The sequence below is a fragment of the Curcuma longa genome, chromosome 2 (genome assembly GCF_044706935.1).
Source record: "Curcuma longa cultivar G26 ecotype Majalengka, Jawa Barat chromosome 2, ITB_CL_G26_1.1, whole genome shotgun sequence".
Lineage (NCBI taxonomy): Eukaryota > Viridiplantae > Streptophyta > Magnoliopsida > Zingiberales > Zingiberaceae > Curcuma > Curcuma longa.
In genome coordinates this window covers 3,610,454-3,633,521 of record NC_133862.1, presented here as the reverse complement: position 1 = coordinate 3,633,521, position 23,068 = coordinate 3,610,454, and the positions used below count along the sequence as shown (strand labels likewise).

General features: G+C 37.4%; 3 protein-coding genes across 3 annotated transcripts; 1 reads left to right on the top strand and 2 right to left on the bottom strand.

Moving 5' to 3' along the window:
• Window positions 1–629: 629 nt before the first annotated feature.
• Window positions 630–6,745, bottom strand: LOC141821767 (uncharacterized). Its single transcript, XM_074709126.1, has 7 exons — window positions 6,639–6,745; window positions 5,767–5,836; window positions 4,918–4,977; window positions 4,692–4,806; window positions 3,247–3,362; window positions 1,882–2,006; window positions 630–1,069 (listed from the first exon to the last, which is right to left on the bottom strand). Exons 1-7 carry the CDS (start codon window positions 6,713–6,715, stop codon window positions 949–951), a joined length of 684 nt encoding a protein of 227 aa, XP_074565227.1. The 5' UTR covers window positions 6,716–6,745; the 3' UTR covers window positions 630–948.
• A 2,556-nt stretch (window positions 6,746–9,301) lies between these two features.
• On the bottom strand, window positions 9,302–13,489 carry LOC141821915 (uncharacterized). Its single transcript, XM_074709299.1, has 2 exons — window positions 13,400–13,489; window positions 9,302–11,543 (listed from the first exon to the last, which is right to left on the bottom strand). Exon 2 carries the CDS (start codon window positions 11,481–11,483, stop codon window positions 9,567–9,569), a length of 1,917 nt encoding a protein of 638 aa, XP_074565400.1. The 5' UTR covers window positions 11,484–11,543; window positions 13,400–13,489; the 3' UTR covers window positions 9,302–9,566.
• Window positions 13,490–21,030: 7,541 nt separating this feature from the next.
• Window positions 21,031–22,900, top strand: LOC141821418 (protein JINGUBANG-like). Its single transcript, XM_074708851.1, has one exon. It carries the CDS (start codon window positions 21,040–21,042, stop codon window positions 22,810–22,812), a length of 1,773 nt encoding a protein of 590 aa, XP_074564952.1. The 5' UTR covers window positions 21,031–21,039; the 3' UTR covers window positions 22,813–22,900.
• Window positions 22,901–23,068: the final 168 nt, after the last annotated feature.

The window sequence follows — 23,068 nt, the reverse complement described above, 5'->3', positions numbered from 1 at the left end:
ATATATATATATATATATATATATATAAACTTACTCAAAATTTCTTAAATTTTATCAATCAAATCATCTTACTCAAATTAACTTCAAACTTATTATAACAACTATTTTTAATAATTACTACAATAAAAACTATTAAATAGTTGTTATAATAGCATAATAGCTGCTAAATACTTATTATAATAATTTTAAAATAATTTTGATCAAGTTCAAATAAATTTAAATAATTTTTTTACATAAAAGTGTCATATGTATAATAGTTTTGATCAAATTAAATTTAAAAAAAAATAACATGGGGTAACAGCTACTACTCCTTAGCTATTAGTGCTAGAATAAAAATATTTATAATATGAGAAATATGATAGTAGCTATTGGTGCTAGAATAAAAATATTTTTAATATGAGAAATATGATAGAATGCTACTTTGACTTTTTAAATTGGAAATGAAATAGAATTGAATAGCAATAGATATTCCTACAAATTATAGAACAAGGAATAGTAATTTCATGAGATTTAATATTTCAAATTTAATTCAACAGCCAAACATAAGAAATATTATTCCAAGGAAATTCATATGAGCAGTAGCTATTCTACAAACCATACATTTATAACATGCATCAGAAAAAAGGGAATGCAAATAAATCTCCTCCATTGTAACAACATGGAATATAGATACAACTTATCAAAAACCATACAAAATTCGATTTCGATTCCAAATCAGTCTAAACTCTGTGCAAGTGAGATTTATAACTGGAATGAGCAGGCTAAAGAAATGACAACTAGTAGTACTTTCAAGATGCAGTAACAATGAGTCGGAAATAGAATGACAACTATTAGTATTTTTAAGATGCAGTAACAAAGAGTCAGAAATAAAACTCGGTACCGTAAGTGCTACCCCTTGTTTGCCAAGTCGCACGAGCAACGTTCGGCAGGTGGGCGTGCAGCAGATAATTATGCTGGTCTATGGCAAGCAGAAAAAAGCTGCCAGCTGATGAAGGCCATCACCAATGAAGAACTCAATTCAAAGGCCACTAGCTTTGGAGGTTGCCACCCTAGAGCCCTTCTTAGATAGCTGTGAAGTCCATAAAAAGTGTTTCCATGTGATTGTCGGATCAAGGTAAGCTATTTCTCAAGTCAAAAATCACAGATCCGAACATTTTCAACCAGTAATGCAACTTGTTCCAAAATTTGAACTCGATTATAAGTAGGGTTCTAAATGAGCCGAGCCAAGACTCGCTTGACGGTGTTCGAGCAGCTCAGAATCTTTGTGACCCAATTACAAGGAAAGGTGTACCAAGTCAAAAAGTCTGCATAGTGATAGTTATATTCCGTATATGACATTCAACATACAAAGGCACATTATTTACATGAAAAAAGAAATGAAAAGTAATGCAGCATTAAGAATGTGTCAGATGGTTCCACGTATGACCAATTTTTCATTTTCATAACAATGAAGTATAAGATAAACAGCAACTGTTGTTTAGTGTAAAATATAGAGCTTGGCATTTCAACTTTCAAGAATGCAATTTCTCACAATTAATAACGTATTATATTCCATATATGACATTAATTCAATCTTACAAGGAATTGATTCGACTATCTTCATTGTTTTTGAATGCTCAGACATTAATAATCACATTTTACTGCTGGCACCACTAACATAATTACCATATGTTGTGCTAGGCAAAACCATATTCATGCCTACCAACAATTTATGGGTGAAATTTATAAAATGAGATCATCGATATAACTAAATTAGATCCCAAAAAGATACAAAAGAAAAAAAGAACTGAAGATGGCTATTAGAACTGTCAATTTGACTTTGCTTCAAAGTATAGAAATCAGCATGCACAAAAAATGACACTTAGAAGAGAGTGAAAGAACCTTGTGATAGACGGCATTGTTGCGAGAATACCAGCACATGCATAAATGATTGGTATCAATGTTTTGGGCTTGTTCCTCCTGAGCCACATCAACGACCCAATTGCCGCAAGAGAGAGATTAAGCACCTGATAGAACAGAACAAAAGGAGCAAGACCACCATGTTTAGTAAAATGAAATATGTGGCATGTCTAGAGTAGGTGGAATTAGGAGAATGGAATCACTGTCCTATTTCGGATCCTATCCTAAGAAGGAATAGTTGACCTGCTAGGTATCAAGAACCATCCATTTTACCTTTTAAAAATTATCAACCTTTCTTGTACATCTCTGCTTTAACTATCCAGTCATTTCAATCTTCATTCTCCTACTGAAACCAAATATATGGAACCAGTCATTCTATTGCTTTCCATCATTTCATTCATATCATGGTCATTTGACAACAAATTGGGTAGTTTTAATGATATGGATCTGAATACACGATTCATCCAGATGACTACTAGTATTAGGTTTGAGTGAGGATGATCAAAGCTCGTTAGGGTTGCCCGAGGTGGACGCACTTTGATGGAGGTGGATTTGGCTCAGCAGAGTTCAGCCATAGTGGAGGCAGACTGAAGTGGATCTGGGACTGATTGAGTTGATCTAAGATGGACATAGTTCTGTTAAGGTAGATATGGCTTGACCAAGGTGGTCAAAATGGTTCTCTGAAGTGAGGCACTAAGTTGCTGAGAGGTGGAGTGTGGGTCAACATGTCTAGCTTAGCTTCGATGGAGGGAGATCAAATGCATAGTGTGGGTCAAGCTAAGAAAGCCACAGTCTCCCAGATGCCCTTGAAGGGCTCTACTAGAGCTGAAAAAGCTCTGAAAAAACTACACATTATTATAACGCTACTCTTAGAGGCCCCATTAAGAGGAGCGCCTTCCAATGATGTTTGCCAAGAGGCCGCGCCTCTGGGACTTCACCATTTGGTCGTGTGGCAGTAATTTGTGGACAACCCTTTTTCCCAGAGATTGTCCTGTGTTTACACTATTATTCTCTGTAAGCCATACACATGTGAACCATCTCACTGCAGCAGTTAAATTCCCCATATCAGTTCTGAATCCATTCCATTATACCATACGAAGCAAACTTCATATTCTATTTGTACACTGGAAAAGTTGATGGAAGAACCACAGCAGGATAAAAGACCCCATAGCTGAAAGTTTTATGACTACATCTTTATTATCCTTTAACAAAATTGGTCCAAAGTCCTAACAAAGAGAACATGTCATAAACTGATCACCATCAGACTAGCTATTCCAGTTCTATAGTCCAGTATCACGTTGACAATGAATGTAACTTTACAAAGACAAATAAGGAAACTGTATATACCAGATCTGCATTTGCTTCAATTCCTTGAAATATATACTCCCATGTAAACTCTAATCCTCTAGCTCCCACCCAGAGAGGTACTAATCGGTGCAAAACAGAATCTGCAAAAGCCCAACCTGCATATACAAGAATTTCATATCATGAGAACTACAACATGATTGAATTTATAAGTGAGTCTAGTGAACTGCAATGCCATGATTGAATCTACAAGTGAAATTAGTAAATTAAGGGATGGTTGGAAGTACACAGTTCACTATTATGATATAAACAATGAACTAGCACCAACAGCATAAGTTGTTCAGATAAGGATCTGTATAGTCAAAGGTGAAAACTGCACTCTGGAAATCTGTAAATCTAAAACCCATTAGTTAGAGGTGAAAAAAAAAACATTGCCTAAAGAAATTAGGCCACAGAAATTCATTTTTCGTCTATTGCTCTTTAACAACAAAGAGGATAGTGAATATAATTACATTAAAAGAATAATAAGGTACTAAAATAAGCATATGTTAACATACTTGTAGTAGAGCTCAATGTAAGGATAGGTAGATGAACCTAACTATTACAAACACAGCTTGAGCTTGATGCTGATGATGATGATCTAAGTCTACTTGTATGCATATATAGAATATCTTGAAGATTGACAGGTAGTCATACTATAATCTAGTTGAAAGTGTGTGTGTGTGTGTGTGTGTGTGTGTACACAAAAGTAAATCTAGAAGAGACACTATAATTAAGAATAAACTTAGAAGAGAGGCAATAATTAAAAATAAATTCAAGTTTTGGTGCTTTTAAGGGTGCTGAGGGAGTGAAGGGAAACTAAAATGGCAATTTCTGTTTAATATTTTTGAAAGATGGCATTATCAAATAATATTACTAACTTGATACTATTAAATGGATAATGATAGTATTATAATGTGATATTTTCAATATGATACTATATTATGCTTTACTGATATAATTTTATTAGTAATTACTATTTATATATTATAATAAAGGTGTTAAGAATCTAAAATTTAGTGAAACAAAGTATATATAATTATTATGATCGATGGTCAAAGGTGTCTTCCACGAAGTTAGTAAAGGCATTGGAAGTTGTTGCCTGATTATCTCAGTTTGAAAGTCACCTTCACCATATACACACGCTCACACACTATAATAGAGGTCCTGACCTTCAGCATTACCTTTTCCTTTAAAGGTATCATCATTTGTTATCTCATATCCTCATGTACAAAATTATTTGATTGTTCTTTTTTTTGTTTTTTTGGTAATCTTCCATAACGAATCTGTTTTCACTAATTCTAACAATCTGGGGTGTAACTTAGTTTTTTATCATTTATTCCCAATACCAATACCAATTTTGGCAGTTATAGTTCTCACAACAAAAAAATGACAAAAATATAGCTTTTCCAATAAATAGAATGCAACTGAAGTATGCATTTACTCACCAAGACCAACAGCCTGGAACTTATGATTTTGAGAAATGTTTCTGTGAGTCAGCTGTGTCAATGCAAAATAAAGTCCAGCTACGTCTATAAACCCAATTAGTGCCTTGAGTAATTCCTAATTAATCACATTCAAACAAGGAATTAGTGACTACATCAAGGAAGTCTATGTCATATTCATTAACATGCTGGTGTGTGTTTAAAGATATGAAATACTCTAAAAAGCAACCTGATAGGGATTGAAGCTCTCACTGTCAGATACTTCAAGAAATGTTGCCAGGCATATAAGCTGCATATAGATTAGCTTGAGTTTAGCATAGAAAAAGAATAACAGGCATACAAAGTGGCTGTGGCAACCTTCACTATAGTACTGACTACTGAGTGAAGAAACTTGATACAAACTAAGACAAGAATAACTTTTCACTAAGGAAACGGAATTAATAATTGTAGAGGACAGATAGCCATGAAGTTGCTTAGTCTTTAAGTAAACGGAAGTAAACTAGTGATCAAAAGAATATGAGATTGTAGGAAATATGAGATTCATATGCATCCACAATAACCAATGGAGACCAACAGTGGATGTCAAAGTAATTAAACTCCAATGCAACATGAATTACTAACACTCTGAAAAATATGCTATCAGAAATGTCTAAATGGTTCTTCTGTATTGACTATAACACTCAAAGACAGTGGTTTGTTCTAGATTTACAAACTGATGGACGAGCATAAAGTGAATAATCATAGAGGAATATTTTTCTAGGAATACTAAAACAAAGATGATTTTCATAGCAACGATTCATAGGATCTTGGTATGAAGTACACTTTGAAGGATTTAAATTTTGAAAAGATGTGAATCGGTGGGTCAACTTGGTGATCATCATGAATGGCTTTCATATGTCCCGAGAATTTAGATGTAGTTTTGCTGTTCAAAAACACTCATAATGATGGATCAAATAATATTAACTAAATAAAAAAACATTAAAAAAACTCTGTACAGGTAAAATTATGCAAGGAGATTTAAGTTCATTTTAGTCACATATCAACATGTTAAGAAGTAACAATACTAAATTTCACATACCTTTACTAAAGCAGTTCCTAGATAAACTATAGCAGCTTTGACACAAGTTCCAATTGTATCATACTCAGATCTGTATGAAGATAAACAGGAAAAGGCATGATTCATAACATGTAGGAACATGCCGCAAAAAATAAAGTCGACATGCATGATGCGGCAACACTTCTATTTTATAATAATACCTGAGACCTCCATTTTCAATGAAAGCAAACGGCCATCATTGCAGAACAGACAGTAAATATATCAACGAATTTATAAAATAATATATCAAGACCATAAGGTAGTATATAATTCAGTCGCTTCAACTCCACATTAACAACATCAGTCTATGACCAGAATGATGTTGCAGAAACATCAAGTCTCATTCCCACATCTAAATCTAAACTGCCAAAAAAGACTGATAAATGTATAATCTACCAAATGCTTCAACTATTTAACAGATAACTAATTATTAAAACCAAAAGACAGCAAAAAAAAAAAAAAAAAGAAGTAAAACAAAACGCAGGCCAGATCACCTACCCTAACTTGTGAAGAAAAAGCCAATCCATCAATTCGGCTTTTTTAAGGAACAAACCAGCCCTATTCTCACATAGAAAAGACATACTGGGATTCCTATACAACCTCTCACCTGTTTCGTCTCAAATAGCCAAAAGGAGTTTAATTTTCCATAGCGGAGCACAGCCAAACCGAAGAACCGAACAAGTACAAAATTAAATTTTTTTAAAAAAATTAATCAAGCAGTAAAAGCATAAATAGCTAAAAGTAGACCAGATCTGAATCTTAGCACAAACTACACTATTATACAAATTCAATCGACGTTGGATCCGAAGGTCATGGAGATAGGGAGGGTGAGGGAAGGAGGAAACGAAGCATACAGAGGAGTAGCGGTGTAGTAGACGGCGTGAGGGCCGAAGGTGAGAAGGGCACAGTTCAAGAAGTGGAACAACGTCATCCTTCTCTCCTCCGCCCGCTGCTGCGCTTCCAGATGGCGAACCGGGTGATTGCGAAGACGACCTGCTATATTTCGTGTTCGAGCATCAACTGGGCCGTAAACTGTAATAGGCCCATTAATCCGCATGTTATTGGTATGGGCCCTGGACCCGTTTGTTTGTTGGACAGAAAAATGAATTGGGTTTGGATGAAAATTTGGTAATCTTTTTCTAAATAGTTTTTGAGGATGCATTTATTTTCTTGTGTTAAGTGCTTCTAACCAAGTTACTAATGTAATTGCATATAGGAATGTAATCGAATTGAGCTGAGTCGAATAATAAGAGATTCAAGCTCAAGCTCAATTTGTTTTTTCTAAGTTTGAGTTCGGCTCGAGTTTGATTGGAGCTTTAATTCTTAAGTTCAAGTTCGATTCATAATAAAATTAAATAGTTTACGAACGGCTCAAGTTTGGCTAAGCTCAGTTCAAAAATAATTCGATTAAAAATTAAACAAGTTTAGTTCGAACTCGACTCATTAACATATAATATTTATAATTCATATAATATATATATATATATATATATATAAAAAATTGATCTGCCGTGCGACTGATTCCTGCGCACCCGTGCGCGAATCAATCCCGACCGTCCATTTTCGCGATGCACAGTATTTCTCCTCGGGCGTTTGCCGCTTCTCCGCCGCTGTTCACCGCCGTCCGGCCATCTCCGGCCACCGGACCGGCGGCGATGGATGCGCAACTCGCCGGCGCCGGGTCCGGTGGCCGTATTCCGGCCAAATTCGGTCGGAATCCGACCGAATTTCGGCCGAAATCGGCCAACAGCTACTGTTGGCCGATTCCGACCGTGATTCGGCCGGAATCCGGCCGATTTCCGCTGAAATCGGACAAGGGTCGTTCTGTCGCGTTTCTGGCCGGATTCCGGCAGGATTCCGGCCACAATCCGGCCGGATTCCGGCAGGATTCCGGCCACAATCCGGCCGGAATCCGGCCCCGGCCGGAGCGCCGGTGAGCTGGCTTTCCAATGCGTCCGGTCCGGCGGCCGTCGGTGACCGGACGGCGGCGCGACGGCGATGGAAGCGGCGGTGGGTCGGAGCTGTCGCGCAGGTGTCGCGCGGCAGATCAGGACTCTATCCACCGTCGCTTCCACCGCCGTCACACCGCCGTCCGATCACCGACGGCCGCCGGACCGGATGCATTGGAAAGCCAGCTCGCCGGCGCTCCGGTCGGGGCCGGATTCCGGCCGGATTGTGGCCGGAATCCGGCCAGAAACGCGACAGAACGACCCTTGTCCAATTTCAGCAGAAATCGGCCGGATTTCGGCCGAATCACGGTCGGAATCGGCCAACAGTAGCTGTTGGCCGATTTCGGCCGGATTCCGACTGAATTTGGCCGGAATACGACCACCGGACCCGGCGCCGACGAGTTGCGCATCCATCGCCGCCGGTCCGATGGCCGGAGATGGCCGGATGGCGGTGAACAGCGGCGGAGAAGCGGCAAACGTCCAAGGAGAAATACTGTGCATCGCGAAAATGGACGGTCGGGATTGATTCGCGCACGGGTGCGCAGGAATCAATCGCGCGGCAGATCAATTTTCTATATATATATATATATATATATATATATATATAATCAGACATATTCGCTAGCCTCTTTAACGTACTTATGCATAGACTTTTAAATGAATATGTTTATGAGTTCATGAATCAAATATTATTAAATTTAAATTTAATTTGATAATGTTCTCGAGCTTAAAATTAGGTTCGAATTTGACTCGTTAACTTAATCGAATGAACTTTTTTTAAATCAAGATTCGAATAGTTCGTGAATGGTTTAGCTCGTTTACATTCCTTACTGCATCGATTATAATTTGTAATAGATCGATCACATTGTATCTGCCATATCATTCAGTGAGATATCTGGTTTTGTAGAAATAGCTAAATTATTTTTAAAATAATTATTTCTTATCTAAAACTTATTTAGTGGAGAGGGGTGCAAACATTGAGATCGAATAAGAAAAAAAATATTGATACCTAAGTGTGAATTTAAAAATATATATATAATATTTAAATTCGATTAGAAACTTAAAAATATGAATAACTTTGACTAAGTTTGAATCAAACATAATCAATTTAAAATTTAAATCTTAATTTTAAATATATTTAAATTAAAAATATACAAAAATAATCAAAATTTTATTCATATTTAACTCATCAATTATCCATGAACAATGGAATAAAATATAATAGATTCAAATTGAATCCAAAAAAATTATCGATCATATTCAAATTCCACTCGAATTCAATAATTTCGAATACAAATCAAATATTTTTAAAACCGATTCAAACAGTTCCAAACAAATTTAATTCGTTTGCACCCCCTAGTCAAATTTGATCAAAGGAGCTAAAACAAACCTAATAGCTAGATTTGGGACAAACTAGACAATTCCTACAAAATAGATAATTTATAATTATAAACACTATTCCTTGAAAATTTCCCATGAACTATAGAAAGAATAGCTACTGAAAGCCTATTCCATTGTATTCTACGAATTAAAAAGAATTATTTCATTCTCAACTAATAAGGTTTTTTTCCATTTTATTTTGTGAACCAAGTACAACTACTATGATGTAATGACTTGCATTCTATATGTAAGTTCATTCTTTACATGTCAAAGTCCAAGTGAGCCTTGACGCAACAATATCCATGCATGCTAGACGAAAATAATGCACTAAAGATGGAGTATACTTAGCGAAAAAATGTGTTGCAGATACGAGTTCCTGCAAAAACTGGTTGGAGCAGACAACACATGCTTACTCATTCCAAGTATTAAACTAGCTTCATTTAGGTAGTTTATTCATTGTGATCTCATCTTCTTCAAGTTCTGCACCAGAGTTTGTAAAGCATCTTGTATTTTGGTTCCATTTGTTTGTGTCGCTTCCCTGGATGCTTGATGCAAGCTTTGAAGACCACGACCTAAAGACGCAATCATTGGAACAGAAGGAAGTGACTCGGCAGCACATTCAATCCCATCCCCACAAGCTAGAAGCCCAGTGCATGCGAGCATGCTGCAACCAAAGGTAGCCAATGGAGCAAACCTAATTGGTCGAACACCTCTGTTCCTCATAATTTCGTAAAATGAAGTCCTCATAGCAAACAAGCTTGTTCTTTCAGCTGATGCTATCATAGTGTGTGTCACAGCACGAATTTTTGCTGCTGATGCAGTCAACTTCATAGTGGAGGACTTGGCTCCTGCACTAGCAAGTCCTTGTGCAAAGGGATTCACGAAGTTACTGAGGCTCATAGTTGCTGTTCTTTGCAGCTGTGCTAAGCCTAATTTGAAAGCAGCAGGAACCTTATACGCGGCAAATTTAATTAATGTGGATGCAGGAACAGCTTTAGACAATGAAGATGCACCAAGAACTGCTGTAGCTCCAGCACCAATTGCCACTACAGGCTTATCTGCCAGAAGACCCTTCCGTGTCATGTTTTCTATCACCTTTTCAGGTTCAAGATCATCGCCATAATAATCAGTATAAGATAAATCAGTTGAATTTACCACCTTGGGAGGCACAGGTGTGTTCCAGTGCTTGCGCAGACCAGCCAAGCAACTTGTATCTACTATAGCCACCACAGTTCCAAACTTTCTTGCCTGGTTCCTCAAAGCTTGTGCAAAAAGAACATGGGATTTCTCTTCCAAGGAGAGATCAAAAAAATCCATTTCATTAGGATGGATTTTCTCTCTTCTTTCCATTGGACAACGTGCAGCATCATTTAACGCTATCCTTAAGCCCTCAACTGCAATTCTGAAGCTGTATACATTTGATAAGGTTTTAGTATCAACTGGCCTTCCCTCATTAATATCAGCAAGCATTATCTGTACAGAAACCATAGCTTTTCCAATAGATGGGAGGTCAATGAATATGCCATGTAGATCTGCAAATAAAGGGTAGAAAGACTGTGCAAATGCAGGCACTTTGTAGTCTAACTTTGGCTGATAATTTTCTGATCTTTCTTCAAAGTTATGGCTAGGTTGACCTCCTCTTGAGACCGCTAAATCAGGAAATGGAGTCACCATCTTAACCACCTGTGACTTAATTGTATTATCTAAGCAGAATCTTTTAGAACTAGCATATGTTGTTGAAGTAACTTTTGCAGGTAGCAAGTTGCTTGCTAGAACGCGCAATCCCAAGCTTCTACTTCCATCTTTGTTGTTGTCTAGAGATGCTTCAGTATGGACATCTTTATTATTGTCATATGGTGACTCCAGTAACATAAAATGTGAACCTATATCCTCTGCAGCTCTCTTTGCAGACAAGAAGTGGCCATAAAATCCAACCCCAAAAACCTCTTGCAAGACCTGGCACCCAGCAACACTTTCATAATGATCCTTGCTGAGTTTTTCCATGAAACATCTTTTAAGCACCCCAATTGACGAGGTTGGAACATGGTTTGCTTGGCCATTTTTTAAACATTTCTCTTCTGCTTGGACATCAGCCACTACCAAAGGGGAAATCTGAGCCACCACAGCCTTAGGCTTAACTTCTTTGATCAGATCATCTGCATCTATGGAAGATTGTAGTGACAAGTTCTGTGCAGCTAATATATATACTACAGCATCAGAATTAGGTTCGCGCACCGCAAAAACAAACTGCTTTGTCTTATCTGAGATTGAAAGTTTGTGAACTAGTCTATTGGAAAGTTTCAGATCATCAGCCTTAAATGTTGACAATGGCCATAAGTTTTGCAAATAAGAGATTATTGCTGATGCCATGTACAAAACATCATAAAATACAGATGCTCTGTTAGGTTCAAAGTGACAATTTCTAAAAATCTGCAATAGGTGAAATCAGATAAAATCAATCATTTTGGCAATCATTAAAAAAAAACTCAATCATAGAAATATCAAGTCTAACATAAAACTAAAGATGCAGTTTCTTCAATAAAGAAATATTAACTGACAGAATATGCAGAAATATCAATAAGGTACAATCCCCGATCAACCCAAATCCTGTATTAGGATTTTATATTTTAATGCGCAAATAGAAATGCCCTCAAATCCTAAATACTGAACCGTGTGTCTCTACTTATTTGAGGTTGGCTACTTGGATCTTATTAGCCACCATTTAACTCTCATGTAAATATATGCCTTCATTAATACTTAGGTTTTTCAAATCATTTTTATATTTTAATTACACTATGCAGTATGATAAGTTCTTCTGAATTATTTTTGCACTCATTACCTATAACTCTAATTGATTTAACTTCTCTGACAATAAAATTATGATAGCCTCGATAAGTGAGCCCTTGCATGTGGGTTGCGGGCAGGCTACCAATACAATCACAAATTATCTTGCAGGAGAAGTATTTATAAAATTTATGTTGCAAGATATAGAAAAGTTTAAAATGGTTTGGTTATTTGGTCACAACACAAGGAAAAAACAAAACTCTGATTTCAAAATTGCATTATGCTATTATGTCATTTTTCAGTGCACATCAAAACAAATTGATACTCGTAGATGGTCTTTTATGTTGACTAACAAGAAAAAAGTATGCATCTATGCACGGATAAGAGATGAAATATAAGTTGAAAGAACGGGTAAACAAAATTCACTCAACTAGCAAACAGTTGAAATTTAAGTTCAGGTGAGGAAAATAATAAAATTGACTCAAATTCAACACATTGGTGATCAGGTTAACCTTGATAAAGTATGTCCATTAGTATGTGAAACCTCATTGCTAGTCTTTTGAATGGAGTATAAATGTCACCATTAGGTGGAGTTGGGTATTAAGTTCATGCAGAAGGAGCAAGCCAAATCTTGTTAAAGAATTAGTAATCATTTTGCCTGTAATATGATGAACTTTACTTCTTTATTTAATGGGTCTGTTGGTCCATTGGTTTGCATCTACGTACAGTATGTATGATAAGTGTTGAACAGTTGAAACGTGATCTCTTTTATCGTTTCTAAGATCAACAAGAAACAAATTGTGGTCAACTTCCACTAGTCATCTGTCACCAAAATATCAAACACAGAAGATGAAGTAGACCAAAATGAAGTGAATCTTCATTAAAAAAAAAAAAGAAAGAGGTATGTTGTTTCCATCTCCAACAAGGATATTATGTTAACTCCAATTGGTGTTGTCTGGAAGAAATCTTCCAACGCATCACAAAAAAGTTTAATTAAGGGGGTACGAAATCTATCAACCATCTAGCAATATGTTTGAACACATGGAAAACAAACTAAATTTGGATTGCCACCTATTAATACCTAAAATCAATATAAACAAATCTGATGTTGGCATCATATCAGGTTGATATACTTGCAAACGGCACTATTACCCCCTTTCTGTGAGACTATCAAGGTAGACATAATTGCCAAGGCCTTAATTACTATGGCAATTCATTTTTCAATACTCAAGTATCCAAGCAAAGCCCAATCCATCCAAACTAAATAGCCAAGTTGGTATTGTATTTACACCTCTTACCCTCTATAGCCTCGCACATAGAGATCAGCAACTACCGAGAATAACAATGAGCAAATTCATTCAATTGTACTTCTTTATGCTTTTATTTCGACAATATCTCTAGCTATCCATGTTTCCTTCTCGTGCTGAAGGACGGCAAGGACACCATGACCCGGCAGACCTACTCGCTCGACAATTAACAAGGAAAAAAGCAACGATTAATACCTATAACCAACGCACTATGAAGAAATAGGAGAAGGATCGGAGGCCGGGGAGGAGAAGGATCGCCTGGGTTGAAGTCGGGGTCCAGGGTTACCGGAGGCAATGCCGACAGCGAATAGGACTCATCCGACAGGCTTCTATCATTTAGGTTTAATTCATTTAGGCTCGGCCCATTTAACATGTCCTGTTGTTTATCTTCGCTTGGCCCATCTAACTGTTTTATGTTGTTAAACAGAGTGATAATATTGGGTAACCAAAAGAAACTGTCGCCAATATAAAGTTAAAATTGAGTATTCAGTTAAAATTAAATTAAACTAAATCAAATTAATTGAAACTGAATTTTTTTAATTAATCGAATCAACTAAATTTTTAAATAAAAATTAAACAAATTAAATCGATAAAATATTGATTAATTTAATTTTTGACCAAAATAATTGAATTTTTTAAATATTATAAAAAATTTATCAATTAGTTAGGTATTTATAAATTTACTTACTTAATAATTTATAAATTATTTTTTATTTTAATTAATTTAGTTTATTCAATTTATTCGGTTTAACCGAATAAGAAATTTTAAAATTGAAACCAAACAGAATTAACTGAATTAATCAATTTTTTTAAAAAAATAATCAAAATTTTAAAATATCTGAATTAAATTTTTAAATTTAATTAGTTCGATCAATTTATTTGATTTAATCAAATTTTTGTTCATCCCTATATAGAATCCTACAGAAGAGTTTATTATATAAAGTCTTACTGGCTTAATATTGGGCAAAAAAAAAAGTGTCCCATATTTAATGAATTTAACATATCCCTTTTATAAAAATTATCAAATGGGTGTTCCATTATATATTTTATCTTGAGAATCTTTTATTTTCAAATTTATTATACTAACTACTATAGTGTTATAACAACTTCTTACCTTCATTGTTAGTATAACAACTACTTTATTGTTACTGTAACATATAACAACTAATATAATACTATTATAGTATTGTAACAGTTATTTAGTAACTACTATAATTATTTTAAAATTATTTTGATCAATTTAAAATAATTATAATAAAGTTTAAATATTTTTAATAAGTTGGTATAAAGAATATTTTGATATAATATTATTTAGGATTTAGGATTTAAAGTTTTAAAATTTAAGATTTAGCTACAATTGTGTAGCAGCTAGCTAAGTAGTTACTATAACTATTTGAAAATTAATTTTAACCAACTTAAAATAATTTTGATGAAGTTTAAATTATTTAATTAAATTGATGAAAATATTTTAATATAATAATATTTTTTATATAATAATTTTGATTAAGAATGAATGACTGCTATGCATAATTGCAGTTGCTTACGGTATATAATATTGAAATAACTAGTATTTTGGTATAAAATATTTTTATGAGGTACTTTTTATAAAAAAAAAGAGAGAGAAGTTCTTTGACCATTTGCATAATTTGGAATGTTTTCCCCCTTAAAAATATAAGTATTTATTTGATAATAAAATATAGGAGTAATAGTTATAGTTTAAAGTAAGGTAAACAATAACTAAGAATGAAAGAACAACTGATACTCCTAATCTATCTTCCAATTAAATCCAGAATAAGTAATTCATAAAATTTAAAAATAAAAATATTGAATAAATGACTCATAAATTTGGACGCCATCAAATTATCCGTCTCAAATCCCAACAATTAAGAACATAAACTAAGACCAAGTCGACTTTAGAAAGAAAAATAGAACTTCAATTATTTCGGTGGTCATGTCTTAATTATCTAATTGTCTGGCTAAACAAGGTTTGGAAGCACAGAGTCAAAGTGAATTCAAAGACCACAAAAAATTAAAAGTCGTCTCTGCCAAGTGTCACGTCACATACAAGGAAAATATTTTAATATCAAATATCAATTAATATTTTAATATCATATTCAAGCTGGCACATCATTCATATCAAATATCAATTAAAGAAAAATATGATAAAGTTGTTTTGATATTATTAAATATATTAAAACTTTGCTTCCAATCGGTGAAGACCAGGACACGACTAAAAGATTTTTATATCTAGCCCCATTATTTGACCTCCATGAATATAGGAAAGAACTTCTGTTACGAGTATTATAGCCCCCCTCTCTAGGAATTAGTCCATTCGGTTCGGCTCTCAGCCCAGCTCCCTGTCACTCGGTTCAGCTCGCCACTCAGCCCATTCGGCTCGGCAGTCTAGTCTACCCATTCGGCTCGGCAGCGTAGCCTGCCCATTCGGCTCGGCAACGTAGCCTGCCCATTCGGCTGCCCATTCGGCTCGGCAGCACAGCCTGCCCATTCGGCTCGACAGCTCAGCCCTGCCACTTAGCCCACTCGGCAGTTCAGCCCTGCCACTTAGCCCACTCGGCAGCTCAGCTCTGCTCCTCAGTCACAAGTCAGTCTCTCTACATCCCTCTGCACTCATACTTCCGACTGTCAAAGAAGAATAATCAGATTTGATAAGTCTTAGCTTGGATGTGACTTGTTAGAAGTGCTTCTCTCTCTATTAAACAACTTTGTCAGACATTAAATGAGGACATGATTTGTCAATATCAAGATTTTTTCGAGGACTATGTCTTGTCAGAAAAGGTCTTATCAAGATCTTCTCAAGATCATATCTTGTCATATCAAGATCTTATCAAAGACCATGTCTTGTCAGCATAGATCTCATCAAGATCTTCTCAAGGTTATAAAGGAGGGGGGGCTCCGGTCGGGGGGCTCTCCCTTCTCTCTCTCTCTCATTCTCTTTTTTGGGCTGAACATTTCATTACAGTATTTTTATTTTACTGTACTTCTTCTTCCTCCGGATTGGGCTGACTTGAGCGTCGGAGTGGCCGTCCGAGGACTCCCCGGCGCCAGGATGACCTCTTTCTCCGGTGATATTTCAGGGCCTCCAGGTGGCTGGTCTTCTCTCCTTCTTAGGTGTGGTGGTCCTCCTCGGCAGTTGCACCCCCTTCTTTTCCCCTGGAAGCTAACTGGTCCGGCGACGCGTCCAAAAGCCGATCTCAACAGGAACATTCAAAAGGTGTAGTCCCAAAATGTCCATGCAATAATGATTTAATTTTCTTGCTATGGACACTTAATGATTATAATCATTATCAGTATTGATTCACCACATTTGAAGCACCTTCGACGATAAGAGACTTCGCCAAATGACACATTGTCAGGAGGAGAAAGATCGCCGAGAGGTCAGTTAGCCAGAAGAGGAGTACGCGGTCGGTGGAGAGAATGCGCGCCGCGGGAGGTCAGTTAGCCGGAGGAGTTTGCCGGAGGAGAGGTTGCCGGGAGGAGAGCACGCCAGGAGAGAGCATATCCCCGGGAGGAAATACAGTTCGTAGAAATAAATATTTCCGTTGTTAAATAATGATGAAAATAAGTATTTCCGTCGCTACCTTCTCTGTCTAAAATAATGTTTGTCAAACCCATAAAATACCGATGGATTAGCAACGGAACTTAAAAGTCCATCTCTAATTAGCGATGGAACCTAAAATTCCATCGCTAATTAGCGACGGGAATAAATATCCGTTGCTAATTAACGATGAATATTTTACATTCAGTCGCTAAATCATTTTTTACGAAGGAATTAATATTTCCATCCCTAACATAGCGACGGATATTTATTTCCATCACTAAATTGAGGTGTTAGTGGTACGGAAACAAATATCCATTTCTAAAAAAAATAATTAGTGACGGAACTAGTGACGAAAATAAATTCTGTCGTTAATTTTGTCACTAATTTATGATTTTCATGTGGTGTATTATAATCTAAATTAACTACGTGACTTTTAAAAATCCATCAAATAACTTTAAAAGAAAAAATATATATCAATGCTTATATAAAATTATAATGAATGTATTAAATATGTAATTTTTTATGAAAAAATTACTCCACTCTTAGCTTTCTTATATTTTAAGTTTTTAATGTTTAATTTTATTATGGTTGGTTTATGCTCTGGGTAAAAATAAAGCATTCTTTGCTTTTAAAAATAAAAATAAATATTCATCTCATTTTTTATATCAAAAATATTTTTATTCATTCTAGTGATATTTTAATAGTTGGTACGATGGATAACATATTAAATAAATTATTTTTGGATAAGAATTAAAATAGCATCCATTTTTTTCATATGGTTAAAGAGACATCCTATTTTATTTTATTTTAATCAAAAGAACATTCTATCCCACTATTCAATCATGTATTCGGTACTATTCTTATTACATAGCTACTACATATATTATAATAATTATAGTTTGTAGCTGTTATAATATGAAGGATAGATGAATAGAGTAAAATCCATGTTATAGTAATTATAAAATTATAGTTACTATAACATGAATATTGTTAAATCGGAGAGCAGTCGAATAATTGTGTACAATCAAATAATGAAATAGGCCATACCCTTTGATAAAAAAAAATCAAAAATGAAATAACCCTCTAATGATCTAAAAAGGAAAAAAAATATTAATTTGACTCTTGTCCATTATTCATTAATTTAACTTAATCACAAATATTTTATATATATATTACTTACCAATTTAATTAATATTATTTAAATTTTAATTATTTTTGACTAATTAATAAAAATTTTATACAAAAGTAATATTTTTTTTATCAAATTAAACTAATTTATTTTAATATAATATAATAATTATGAAATAGTAACTAACTGAATAACATAGTGTGCGCTGCTATAATAATATTAAAATAATAATATTTTAAAATAAAAGATACACTAGGTGTGGTCTTAAGACACATATAATTATGGGCGGATTTTAATTTTTGCATCCCAAGCTTCATAATAATTAGCAACATATAATTTCATCCTATGCAGCTCCATAATAATTATTTTTAAAACGCTCAACATTATCAATTTACTTTCCACTTTTATTTATGTATCATTTTATTTTCTTAAAAAATCTCATGACGCATGCATTAGACTCCAACGGTTTGTTAGAATTCATCGATACTTTTCTTGAGATCAATAGAAAATTTTTATTAATCCGAATGGATATCATCTTTAACATTAATTGAATAATAAAAGCTTGGGAGGGTTGATTGTATAGAGTTAATCGTGTGGAGTTGTTGGAATGACAGATTCTATTTTTTAAAAATAAATAATAAAAATTGGATAATTAAATAATTAAAAAATATTATTTTATTTTCACAATTAATTGTCAAGTCTTTTATTTAAAAGTTACTTTAGTAAAAAATTAAATTCATCATTTTAATAATTTCATATGATTGATTTTACGATCTTCTATAAAAAAATAAATAGAAAATTTACAATCTTAACCAACCCTAGCCATCATTCCTATTGACACGTACAATACTATCGCGGGCGTTACGTGGAAACACGTACGTCGATTCGTCATGCCGGATAGATATGATGACACGAAGACTGCATCACCATTGCGTATAACGTCGCAACGTTTTAGATCTAGAAATTGTTACCGTCTATCATACCGGCAGGCATCCACGTGTCACTGTAACTTGTCCACACAAGTCGGCGGCTAATGGGTCAGAACGGAAAGTTCTACAAACTGTTACCACCTACCAAACCGGTATGTATTTACCTGTCACTGTAGATTACCCACACGAGCGACAAATAGACCAGATCGGGAGTATCACGTGGATTATCCACAGTTAGAGGTGCCCAATGGATCATTCAGATACAACCTACCATGACCCATGCAAAATGCGACACTGCCGACCTACCGTCGCTGCCATCGGTCTCGCTGTGCCATTCGGCTACTACCGACTGCCGCCTCAGGCGCAATCGATGCGTCCCTCGCCAGCGCTCCATCCGGCGTCGGATTCCGATCGGATAGTGGTCAGAATCTGACGAATTTAGTCGGAAACAGCAAATTTGACCGGATGCGCCACTGTAGATTGTGATCGGCTCGAATTTCGATCGAATCGCAGTCACCGGACGGTAGAGGACAGCCTGACATCGCACGCTGGTCCTTCCTCGGCTGGTCTCTCATCGCGATTTGGCTGGAATCCGGTCCTATCGCGGTCGGCAGTGGCGCGTGTGCGACACCAAGCTGTCCTCTGTCGTATGACGACCATGATTCGATCGGAATCCGAGCCGATCGCGGCCAGCAGTGGCCGCACCACTGCCAACTGTGTGATTTCGCTGTTTCCGACCGAATTACGTTTGATTCCGACCACTATCTGATCGAAATCTGACGTCGGATGGAGCACCGACAAGCGGTGCATCGATCGTGATAGCCGACGGTAGCCAGACAGCATGACGAGAGCGACGGCAACGGCAGTAGATTACGAGTATCATGCACGGATCGCGCAGTACAGGTCGCGTATATATATATTTCTATATATATATATTTATTATATTGAGTCATAACCTGAGTTCGAAATAGGATGTACCTCATTTTGCATGGGATCCAATATCAAGTCAGACTTCAACTAACTCACTCGTGATTGAGATGCTACGTTTAATGTAACTACGATGGTAAATGAATCAAATATTTATGAATAAATTTAATATTCAATTTAATAAAAATTATTTATATTCGTTCAATATATATAATATTAATTAAATAAATAAATTTAAATAATTCATTAAACTACATATATGTTCAATTGTCCATTAATAGATGAAATGTTCCAAGTTTGTATGAATCATGCATTTTCATTAATAAAATTTTCATTAATATGTTAAATAAAAAACTAAATAAATTTATATTATCAAATTTAATAATAACTCAAATAAGTTTAAGATGAATCAAGTTCGATAATATCTAAACAAAATAAACTTAAGTTAAACTTGAATCAAATTTAAGCTCATAAAAAAAATTAAGTCAATTTTAAACAACTATGTTAACAATTTAATTTATTTTAAATTTGACTTGATTTAATTCTGTTATTTTATAAAATTTAATTCAACTCATTTACCATCTCCTAGACGTAACCTAAAATGGGTTACAGGCCGGGGACCTTTATCCACATCTGTCATCTTGATTTCAATGACTTTCATTTGAACCACACACACATATACATACATACGTGGAAGGGATCCAACGACACATTACACATTACACATTACATCGCTATTAATGACCTTGACATTGTATTTTTCCAGTTATTATCAACTTTTTAGCTCATTTTGCTATTAATGACCTTGACATTATATTTTCCTGTTATTATCAACTTTTCAGCTCATTTTAGAGTTTGCTCCACTGGCGCAACACTCCGATTTCAACGGGCGGCGTTCTCAACGTCATTTTGTTCCATGCCTTTGATTTAAACTGATCGAACTGGCGGACAACTCGGAGGGAGCTTGCAGTATTTTTTACGCTGCAGTCCTTTTATTAACAAATTTTCAATTCAGAGACAGAGGCCTTCTTTATTTTTTATGTATGTTTATGTTTACACGATGGGGACAATCGCCGTACAACAGCCTCTTTCCTTCTCCTCCTCTTGTTTTGGTCCCATCTCCACCTATCACCTCGTGATTAGCTCATCTAATGCAAATTCTATTAATTTAATTTAACGCCTAATTATTTTTTTATTTATTAAAATATTATTTAATTAGATTATTATTAATAAAATATTATAAAATCATTACTGGAAGTTAGATGTTAACTCGTGTAAACGGCCGGCCCAAATGCGGTTCTTCTCCACGGTGCGCCCGAACGCCTTCCGTGCAATGGAAGTCATCTCTGCCCACGTGGCACCGCCGTGTACGTTTCCGCCGCTTATTCATATGCGGCTCCTCCTCCTCCTCCGTCGTTCGTCTTTAGTACCTTACGGCTGTCTATTTCCTCATTTGGCTCTTCCTTCGTGCCTAAATCATTGCAACTCCGATCCTTTGGATGCCGAATCGACCATGACAGATCGAAAGGGCGAGAGATCGCACAGATCGAAGCTTTTCGATCTCTTCGTCGCCGACCCCATGGTCCATTCCGAGGACGAGCTCCCCTCCGGCAGCGGCATTGGTGCTTCCTCTGCCGTTGCCAGCCCGGGCTACTTCTCCGACCGCAACCCCACCGGCGGCGCCGCTTCCCCTCTCGATTTCTCCATCTGGACTCCTCTCAGCGTCGTCTCCCCTTTCGTGAAGTCTCCCTGGGCTTACCTCCCCCTCCTCTCCGAAGCCACCGCCGACCCCGCCGCCAGCGGACTCGTTGGCTCCCTCGTCCGCGAGGAGGGCCACGTCTACTCCCTCGCCGCCGCCGGCGACCTTCTGTACACTGGATCCGACAGCCGGAACATCCGCGTTTGGAGGGGCCGGAGGGAGCTGTCCGGGTTCAAGTCCAGCAGCGGCCTTGTCAAGGCCATTGTCATCGCCAGGGACAGGATTTTCACTGGTCACCAGGACGGCAAGATTCGTGTCTGGCGACAGTCTGCCACGAACCCCTCTTCGCATAAGCGAATCGGGACGCTCCCTAGATTCAAGGATTTATTGAGGAGTTCTTTTAATCCCTCTAATTACGTGAAGGTGCGGCGCCACCGGAGAACCGTGTGGCTCCGTCACTTCGACGCGGTGTCCTGCCTCTGCCTCGACGAGGAGGCCGGCATCGTGTACTCCGGTTCGTGGGATAGGACCGTGAAGGCGTGGAGGGTATCGGATTTCAAGTGCTTGGAATCTGTCAAGGCACACGACGACGCCGTCAACACGGTGGCGACCGGGTTCGGCGGGCTGTTGTTCACGGGATCGGCGGACGGGACGGCGAAGGTGTGGCGGAGGGAGTCGTCGGGGCGTGGGGAAGGTGCCGCCAGGCACGTGCTGGTGCAGGCGCTACTGCGGCAGGAGAGCGCGGTGACGGCGGTGGTGGTGGCCGAGGTGGCCGGGGTTGTGTACTGCGGATCGTCAGACGGCGCGGTGAACTACTGGTTGTGGGAGGGGTGGCGGCGGCAGCTGGCGCACGGGGGGAGGCTCCGGGGGCATCGGATGGCGGTGCTGTGCCTGGCGGCGGCGGGGAGGCTGGTGGTCAGCGGGTCTGCCGATAAGACACTGTGCGTATGGCGGAGGGAGAAGGGCAGCGCCGGCGGCGTCGGGGGGCACATCAAGCTGGCGGTGCTGAAGGGGCACGAGGGACCCGTCAAGTGTCTGGCGATGGAGGAGGAGGATGCTGGCCCTGGCGGCGGGCCGCAGGGGCCACGCTACGTGGTGTACAGCGGGAGCTTGGACCAGTCGGTGAAGGTGTGGCGGGTATTGGAGTCGGAGGTACCCAGTGGGGCGACGCCGGCGGGATCATGGGGTGAGGTGGAGACTCGCGGCGGGGAGCGGTGGTCGTCTTATCTGTCGTCGGGGAGAGCGGGGACGGAGGTTGCGCGGCGGAGGAGCGGCGGCGGCGGGGGTGTGAGTTCGGTGGGGTTCGGTTCTCCGATACGGGACGAGTCGGGAAAGAGAGCTGCTCGTATGCGGGCCACCGCATGACATGATACATGGTGTCCGTACCGTTTGAGTTTTTATGATTTTTGTAATAAAATAATTGCATCTGAATTAAGCTGAATTTTTTTTTCTTTTCTTTTCTTTAGACAAATGTAAAAAAATATAGTGAAATAAATAATTACGATTACATATTTGATCATGATATTAATTTGATGCCACATGGAAATAAGATCACCTCGAAATAGATATGTGAGTTTTTTTTTTTTGTAAATGTAAAGTATGCATTATCAGGATTCTAATT

Coding starts and splice junctions, on each gene's coding strand:
- LOC141821418 (XM_074708851.1), top strand. CDS start 21,040: ATGCGGTTCTTCTCCACGGTGCGCCCGAACGCCTTCCGTGCAATGGAA.
- LOC141821915 (XM_074709299.1), bottom strand. CDS start 11,483: ATGGCATCAGCAATAATCTCTTATTTGCAAAACTTATGGCCATTGTCA.
- LOC141821767 (XM_074709126.1), bottom strand. CDS start 6,715: ATGACGTTGTTCCACTTCTTGAACTGTGCCCTTCTCACCTTCGGCCCT. Junction 2,007..3,246: donor TTGAAGCAAATGCAGATCTG/GTATATACAGTT, acceptor CTGTTCTATCAG/GTGCTTAATCTCTCTCTTGC. Junction 1,070..1,881: donor ACAATGCCGTCTATCACAAG/GTTCTTTCACTC, acceptor TGGACTTCACAG/CTATCTAAGAAGGGCTCTAG.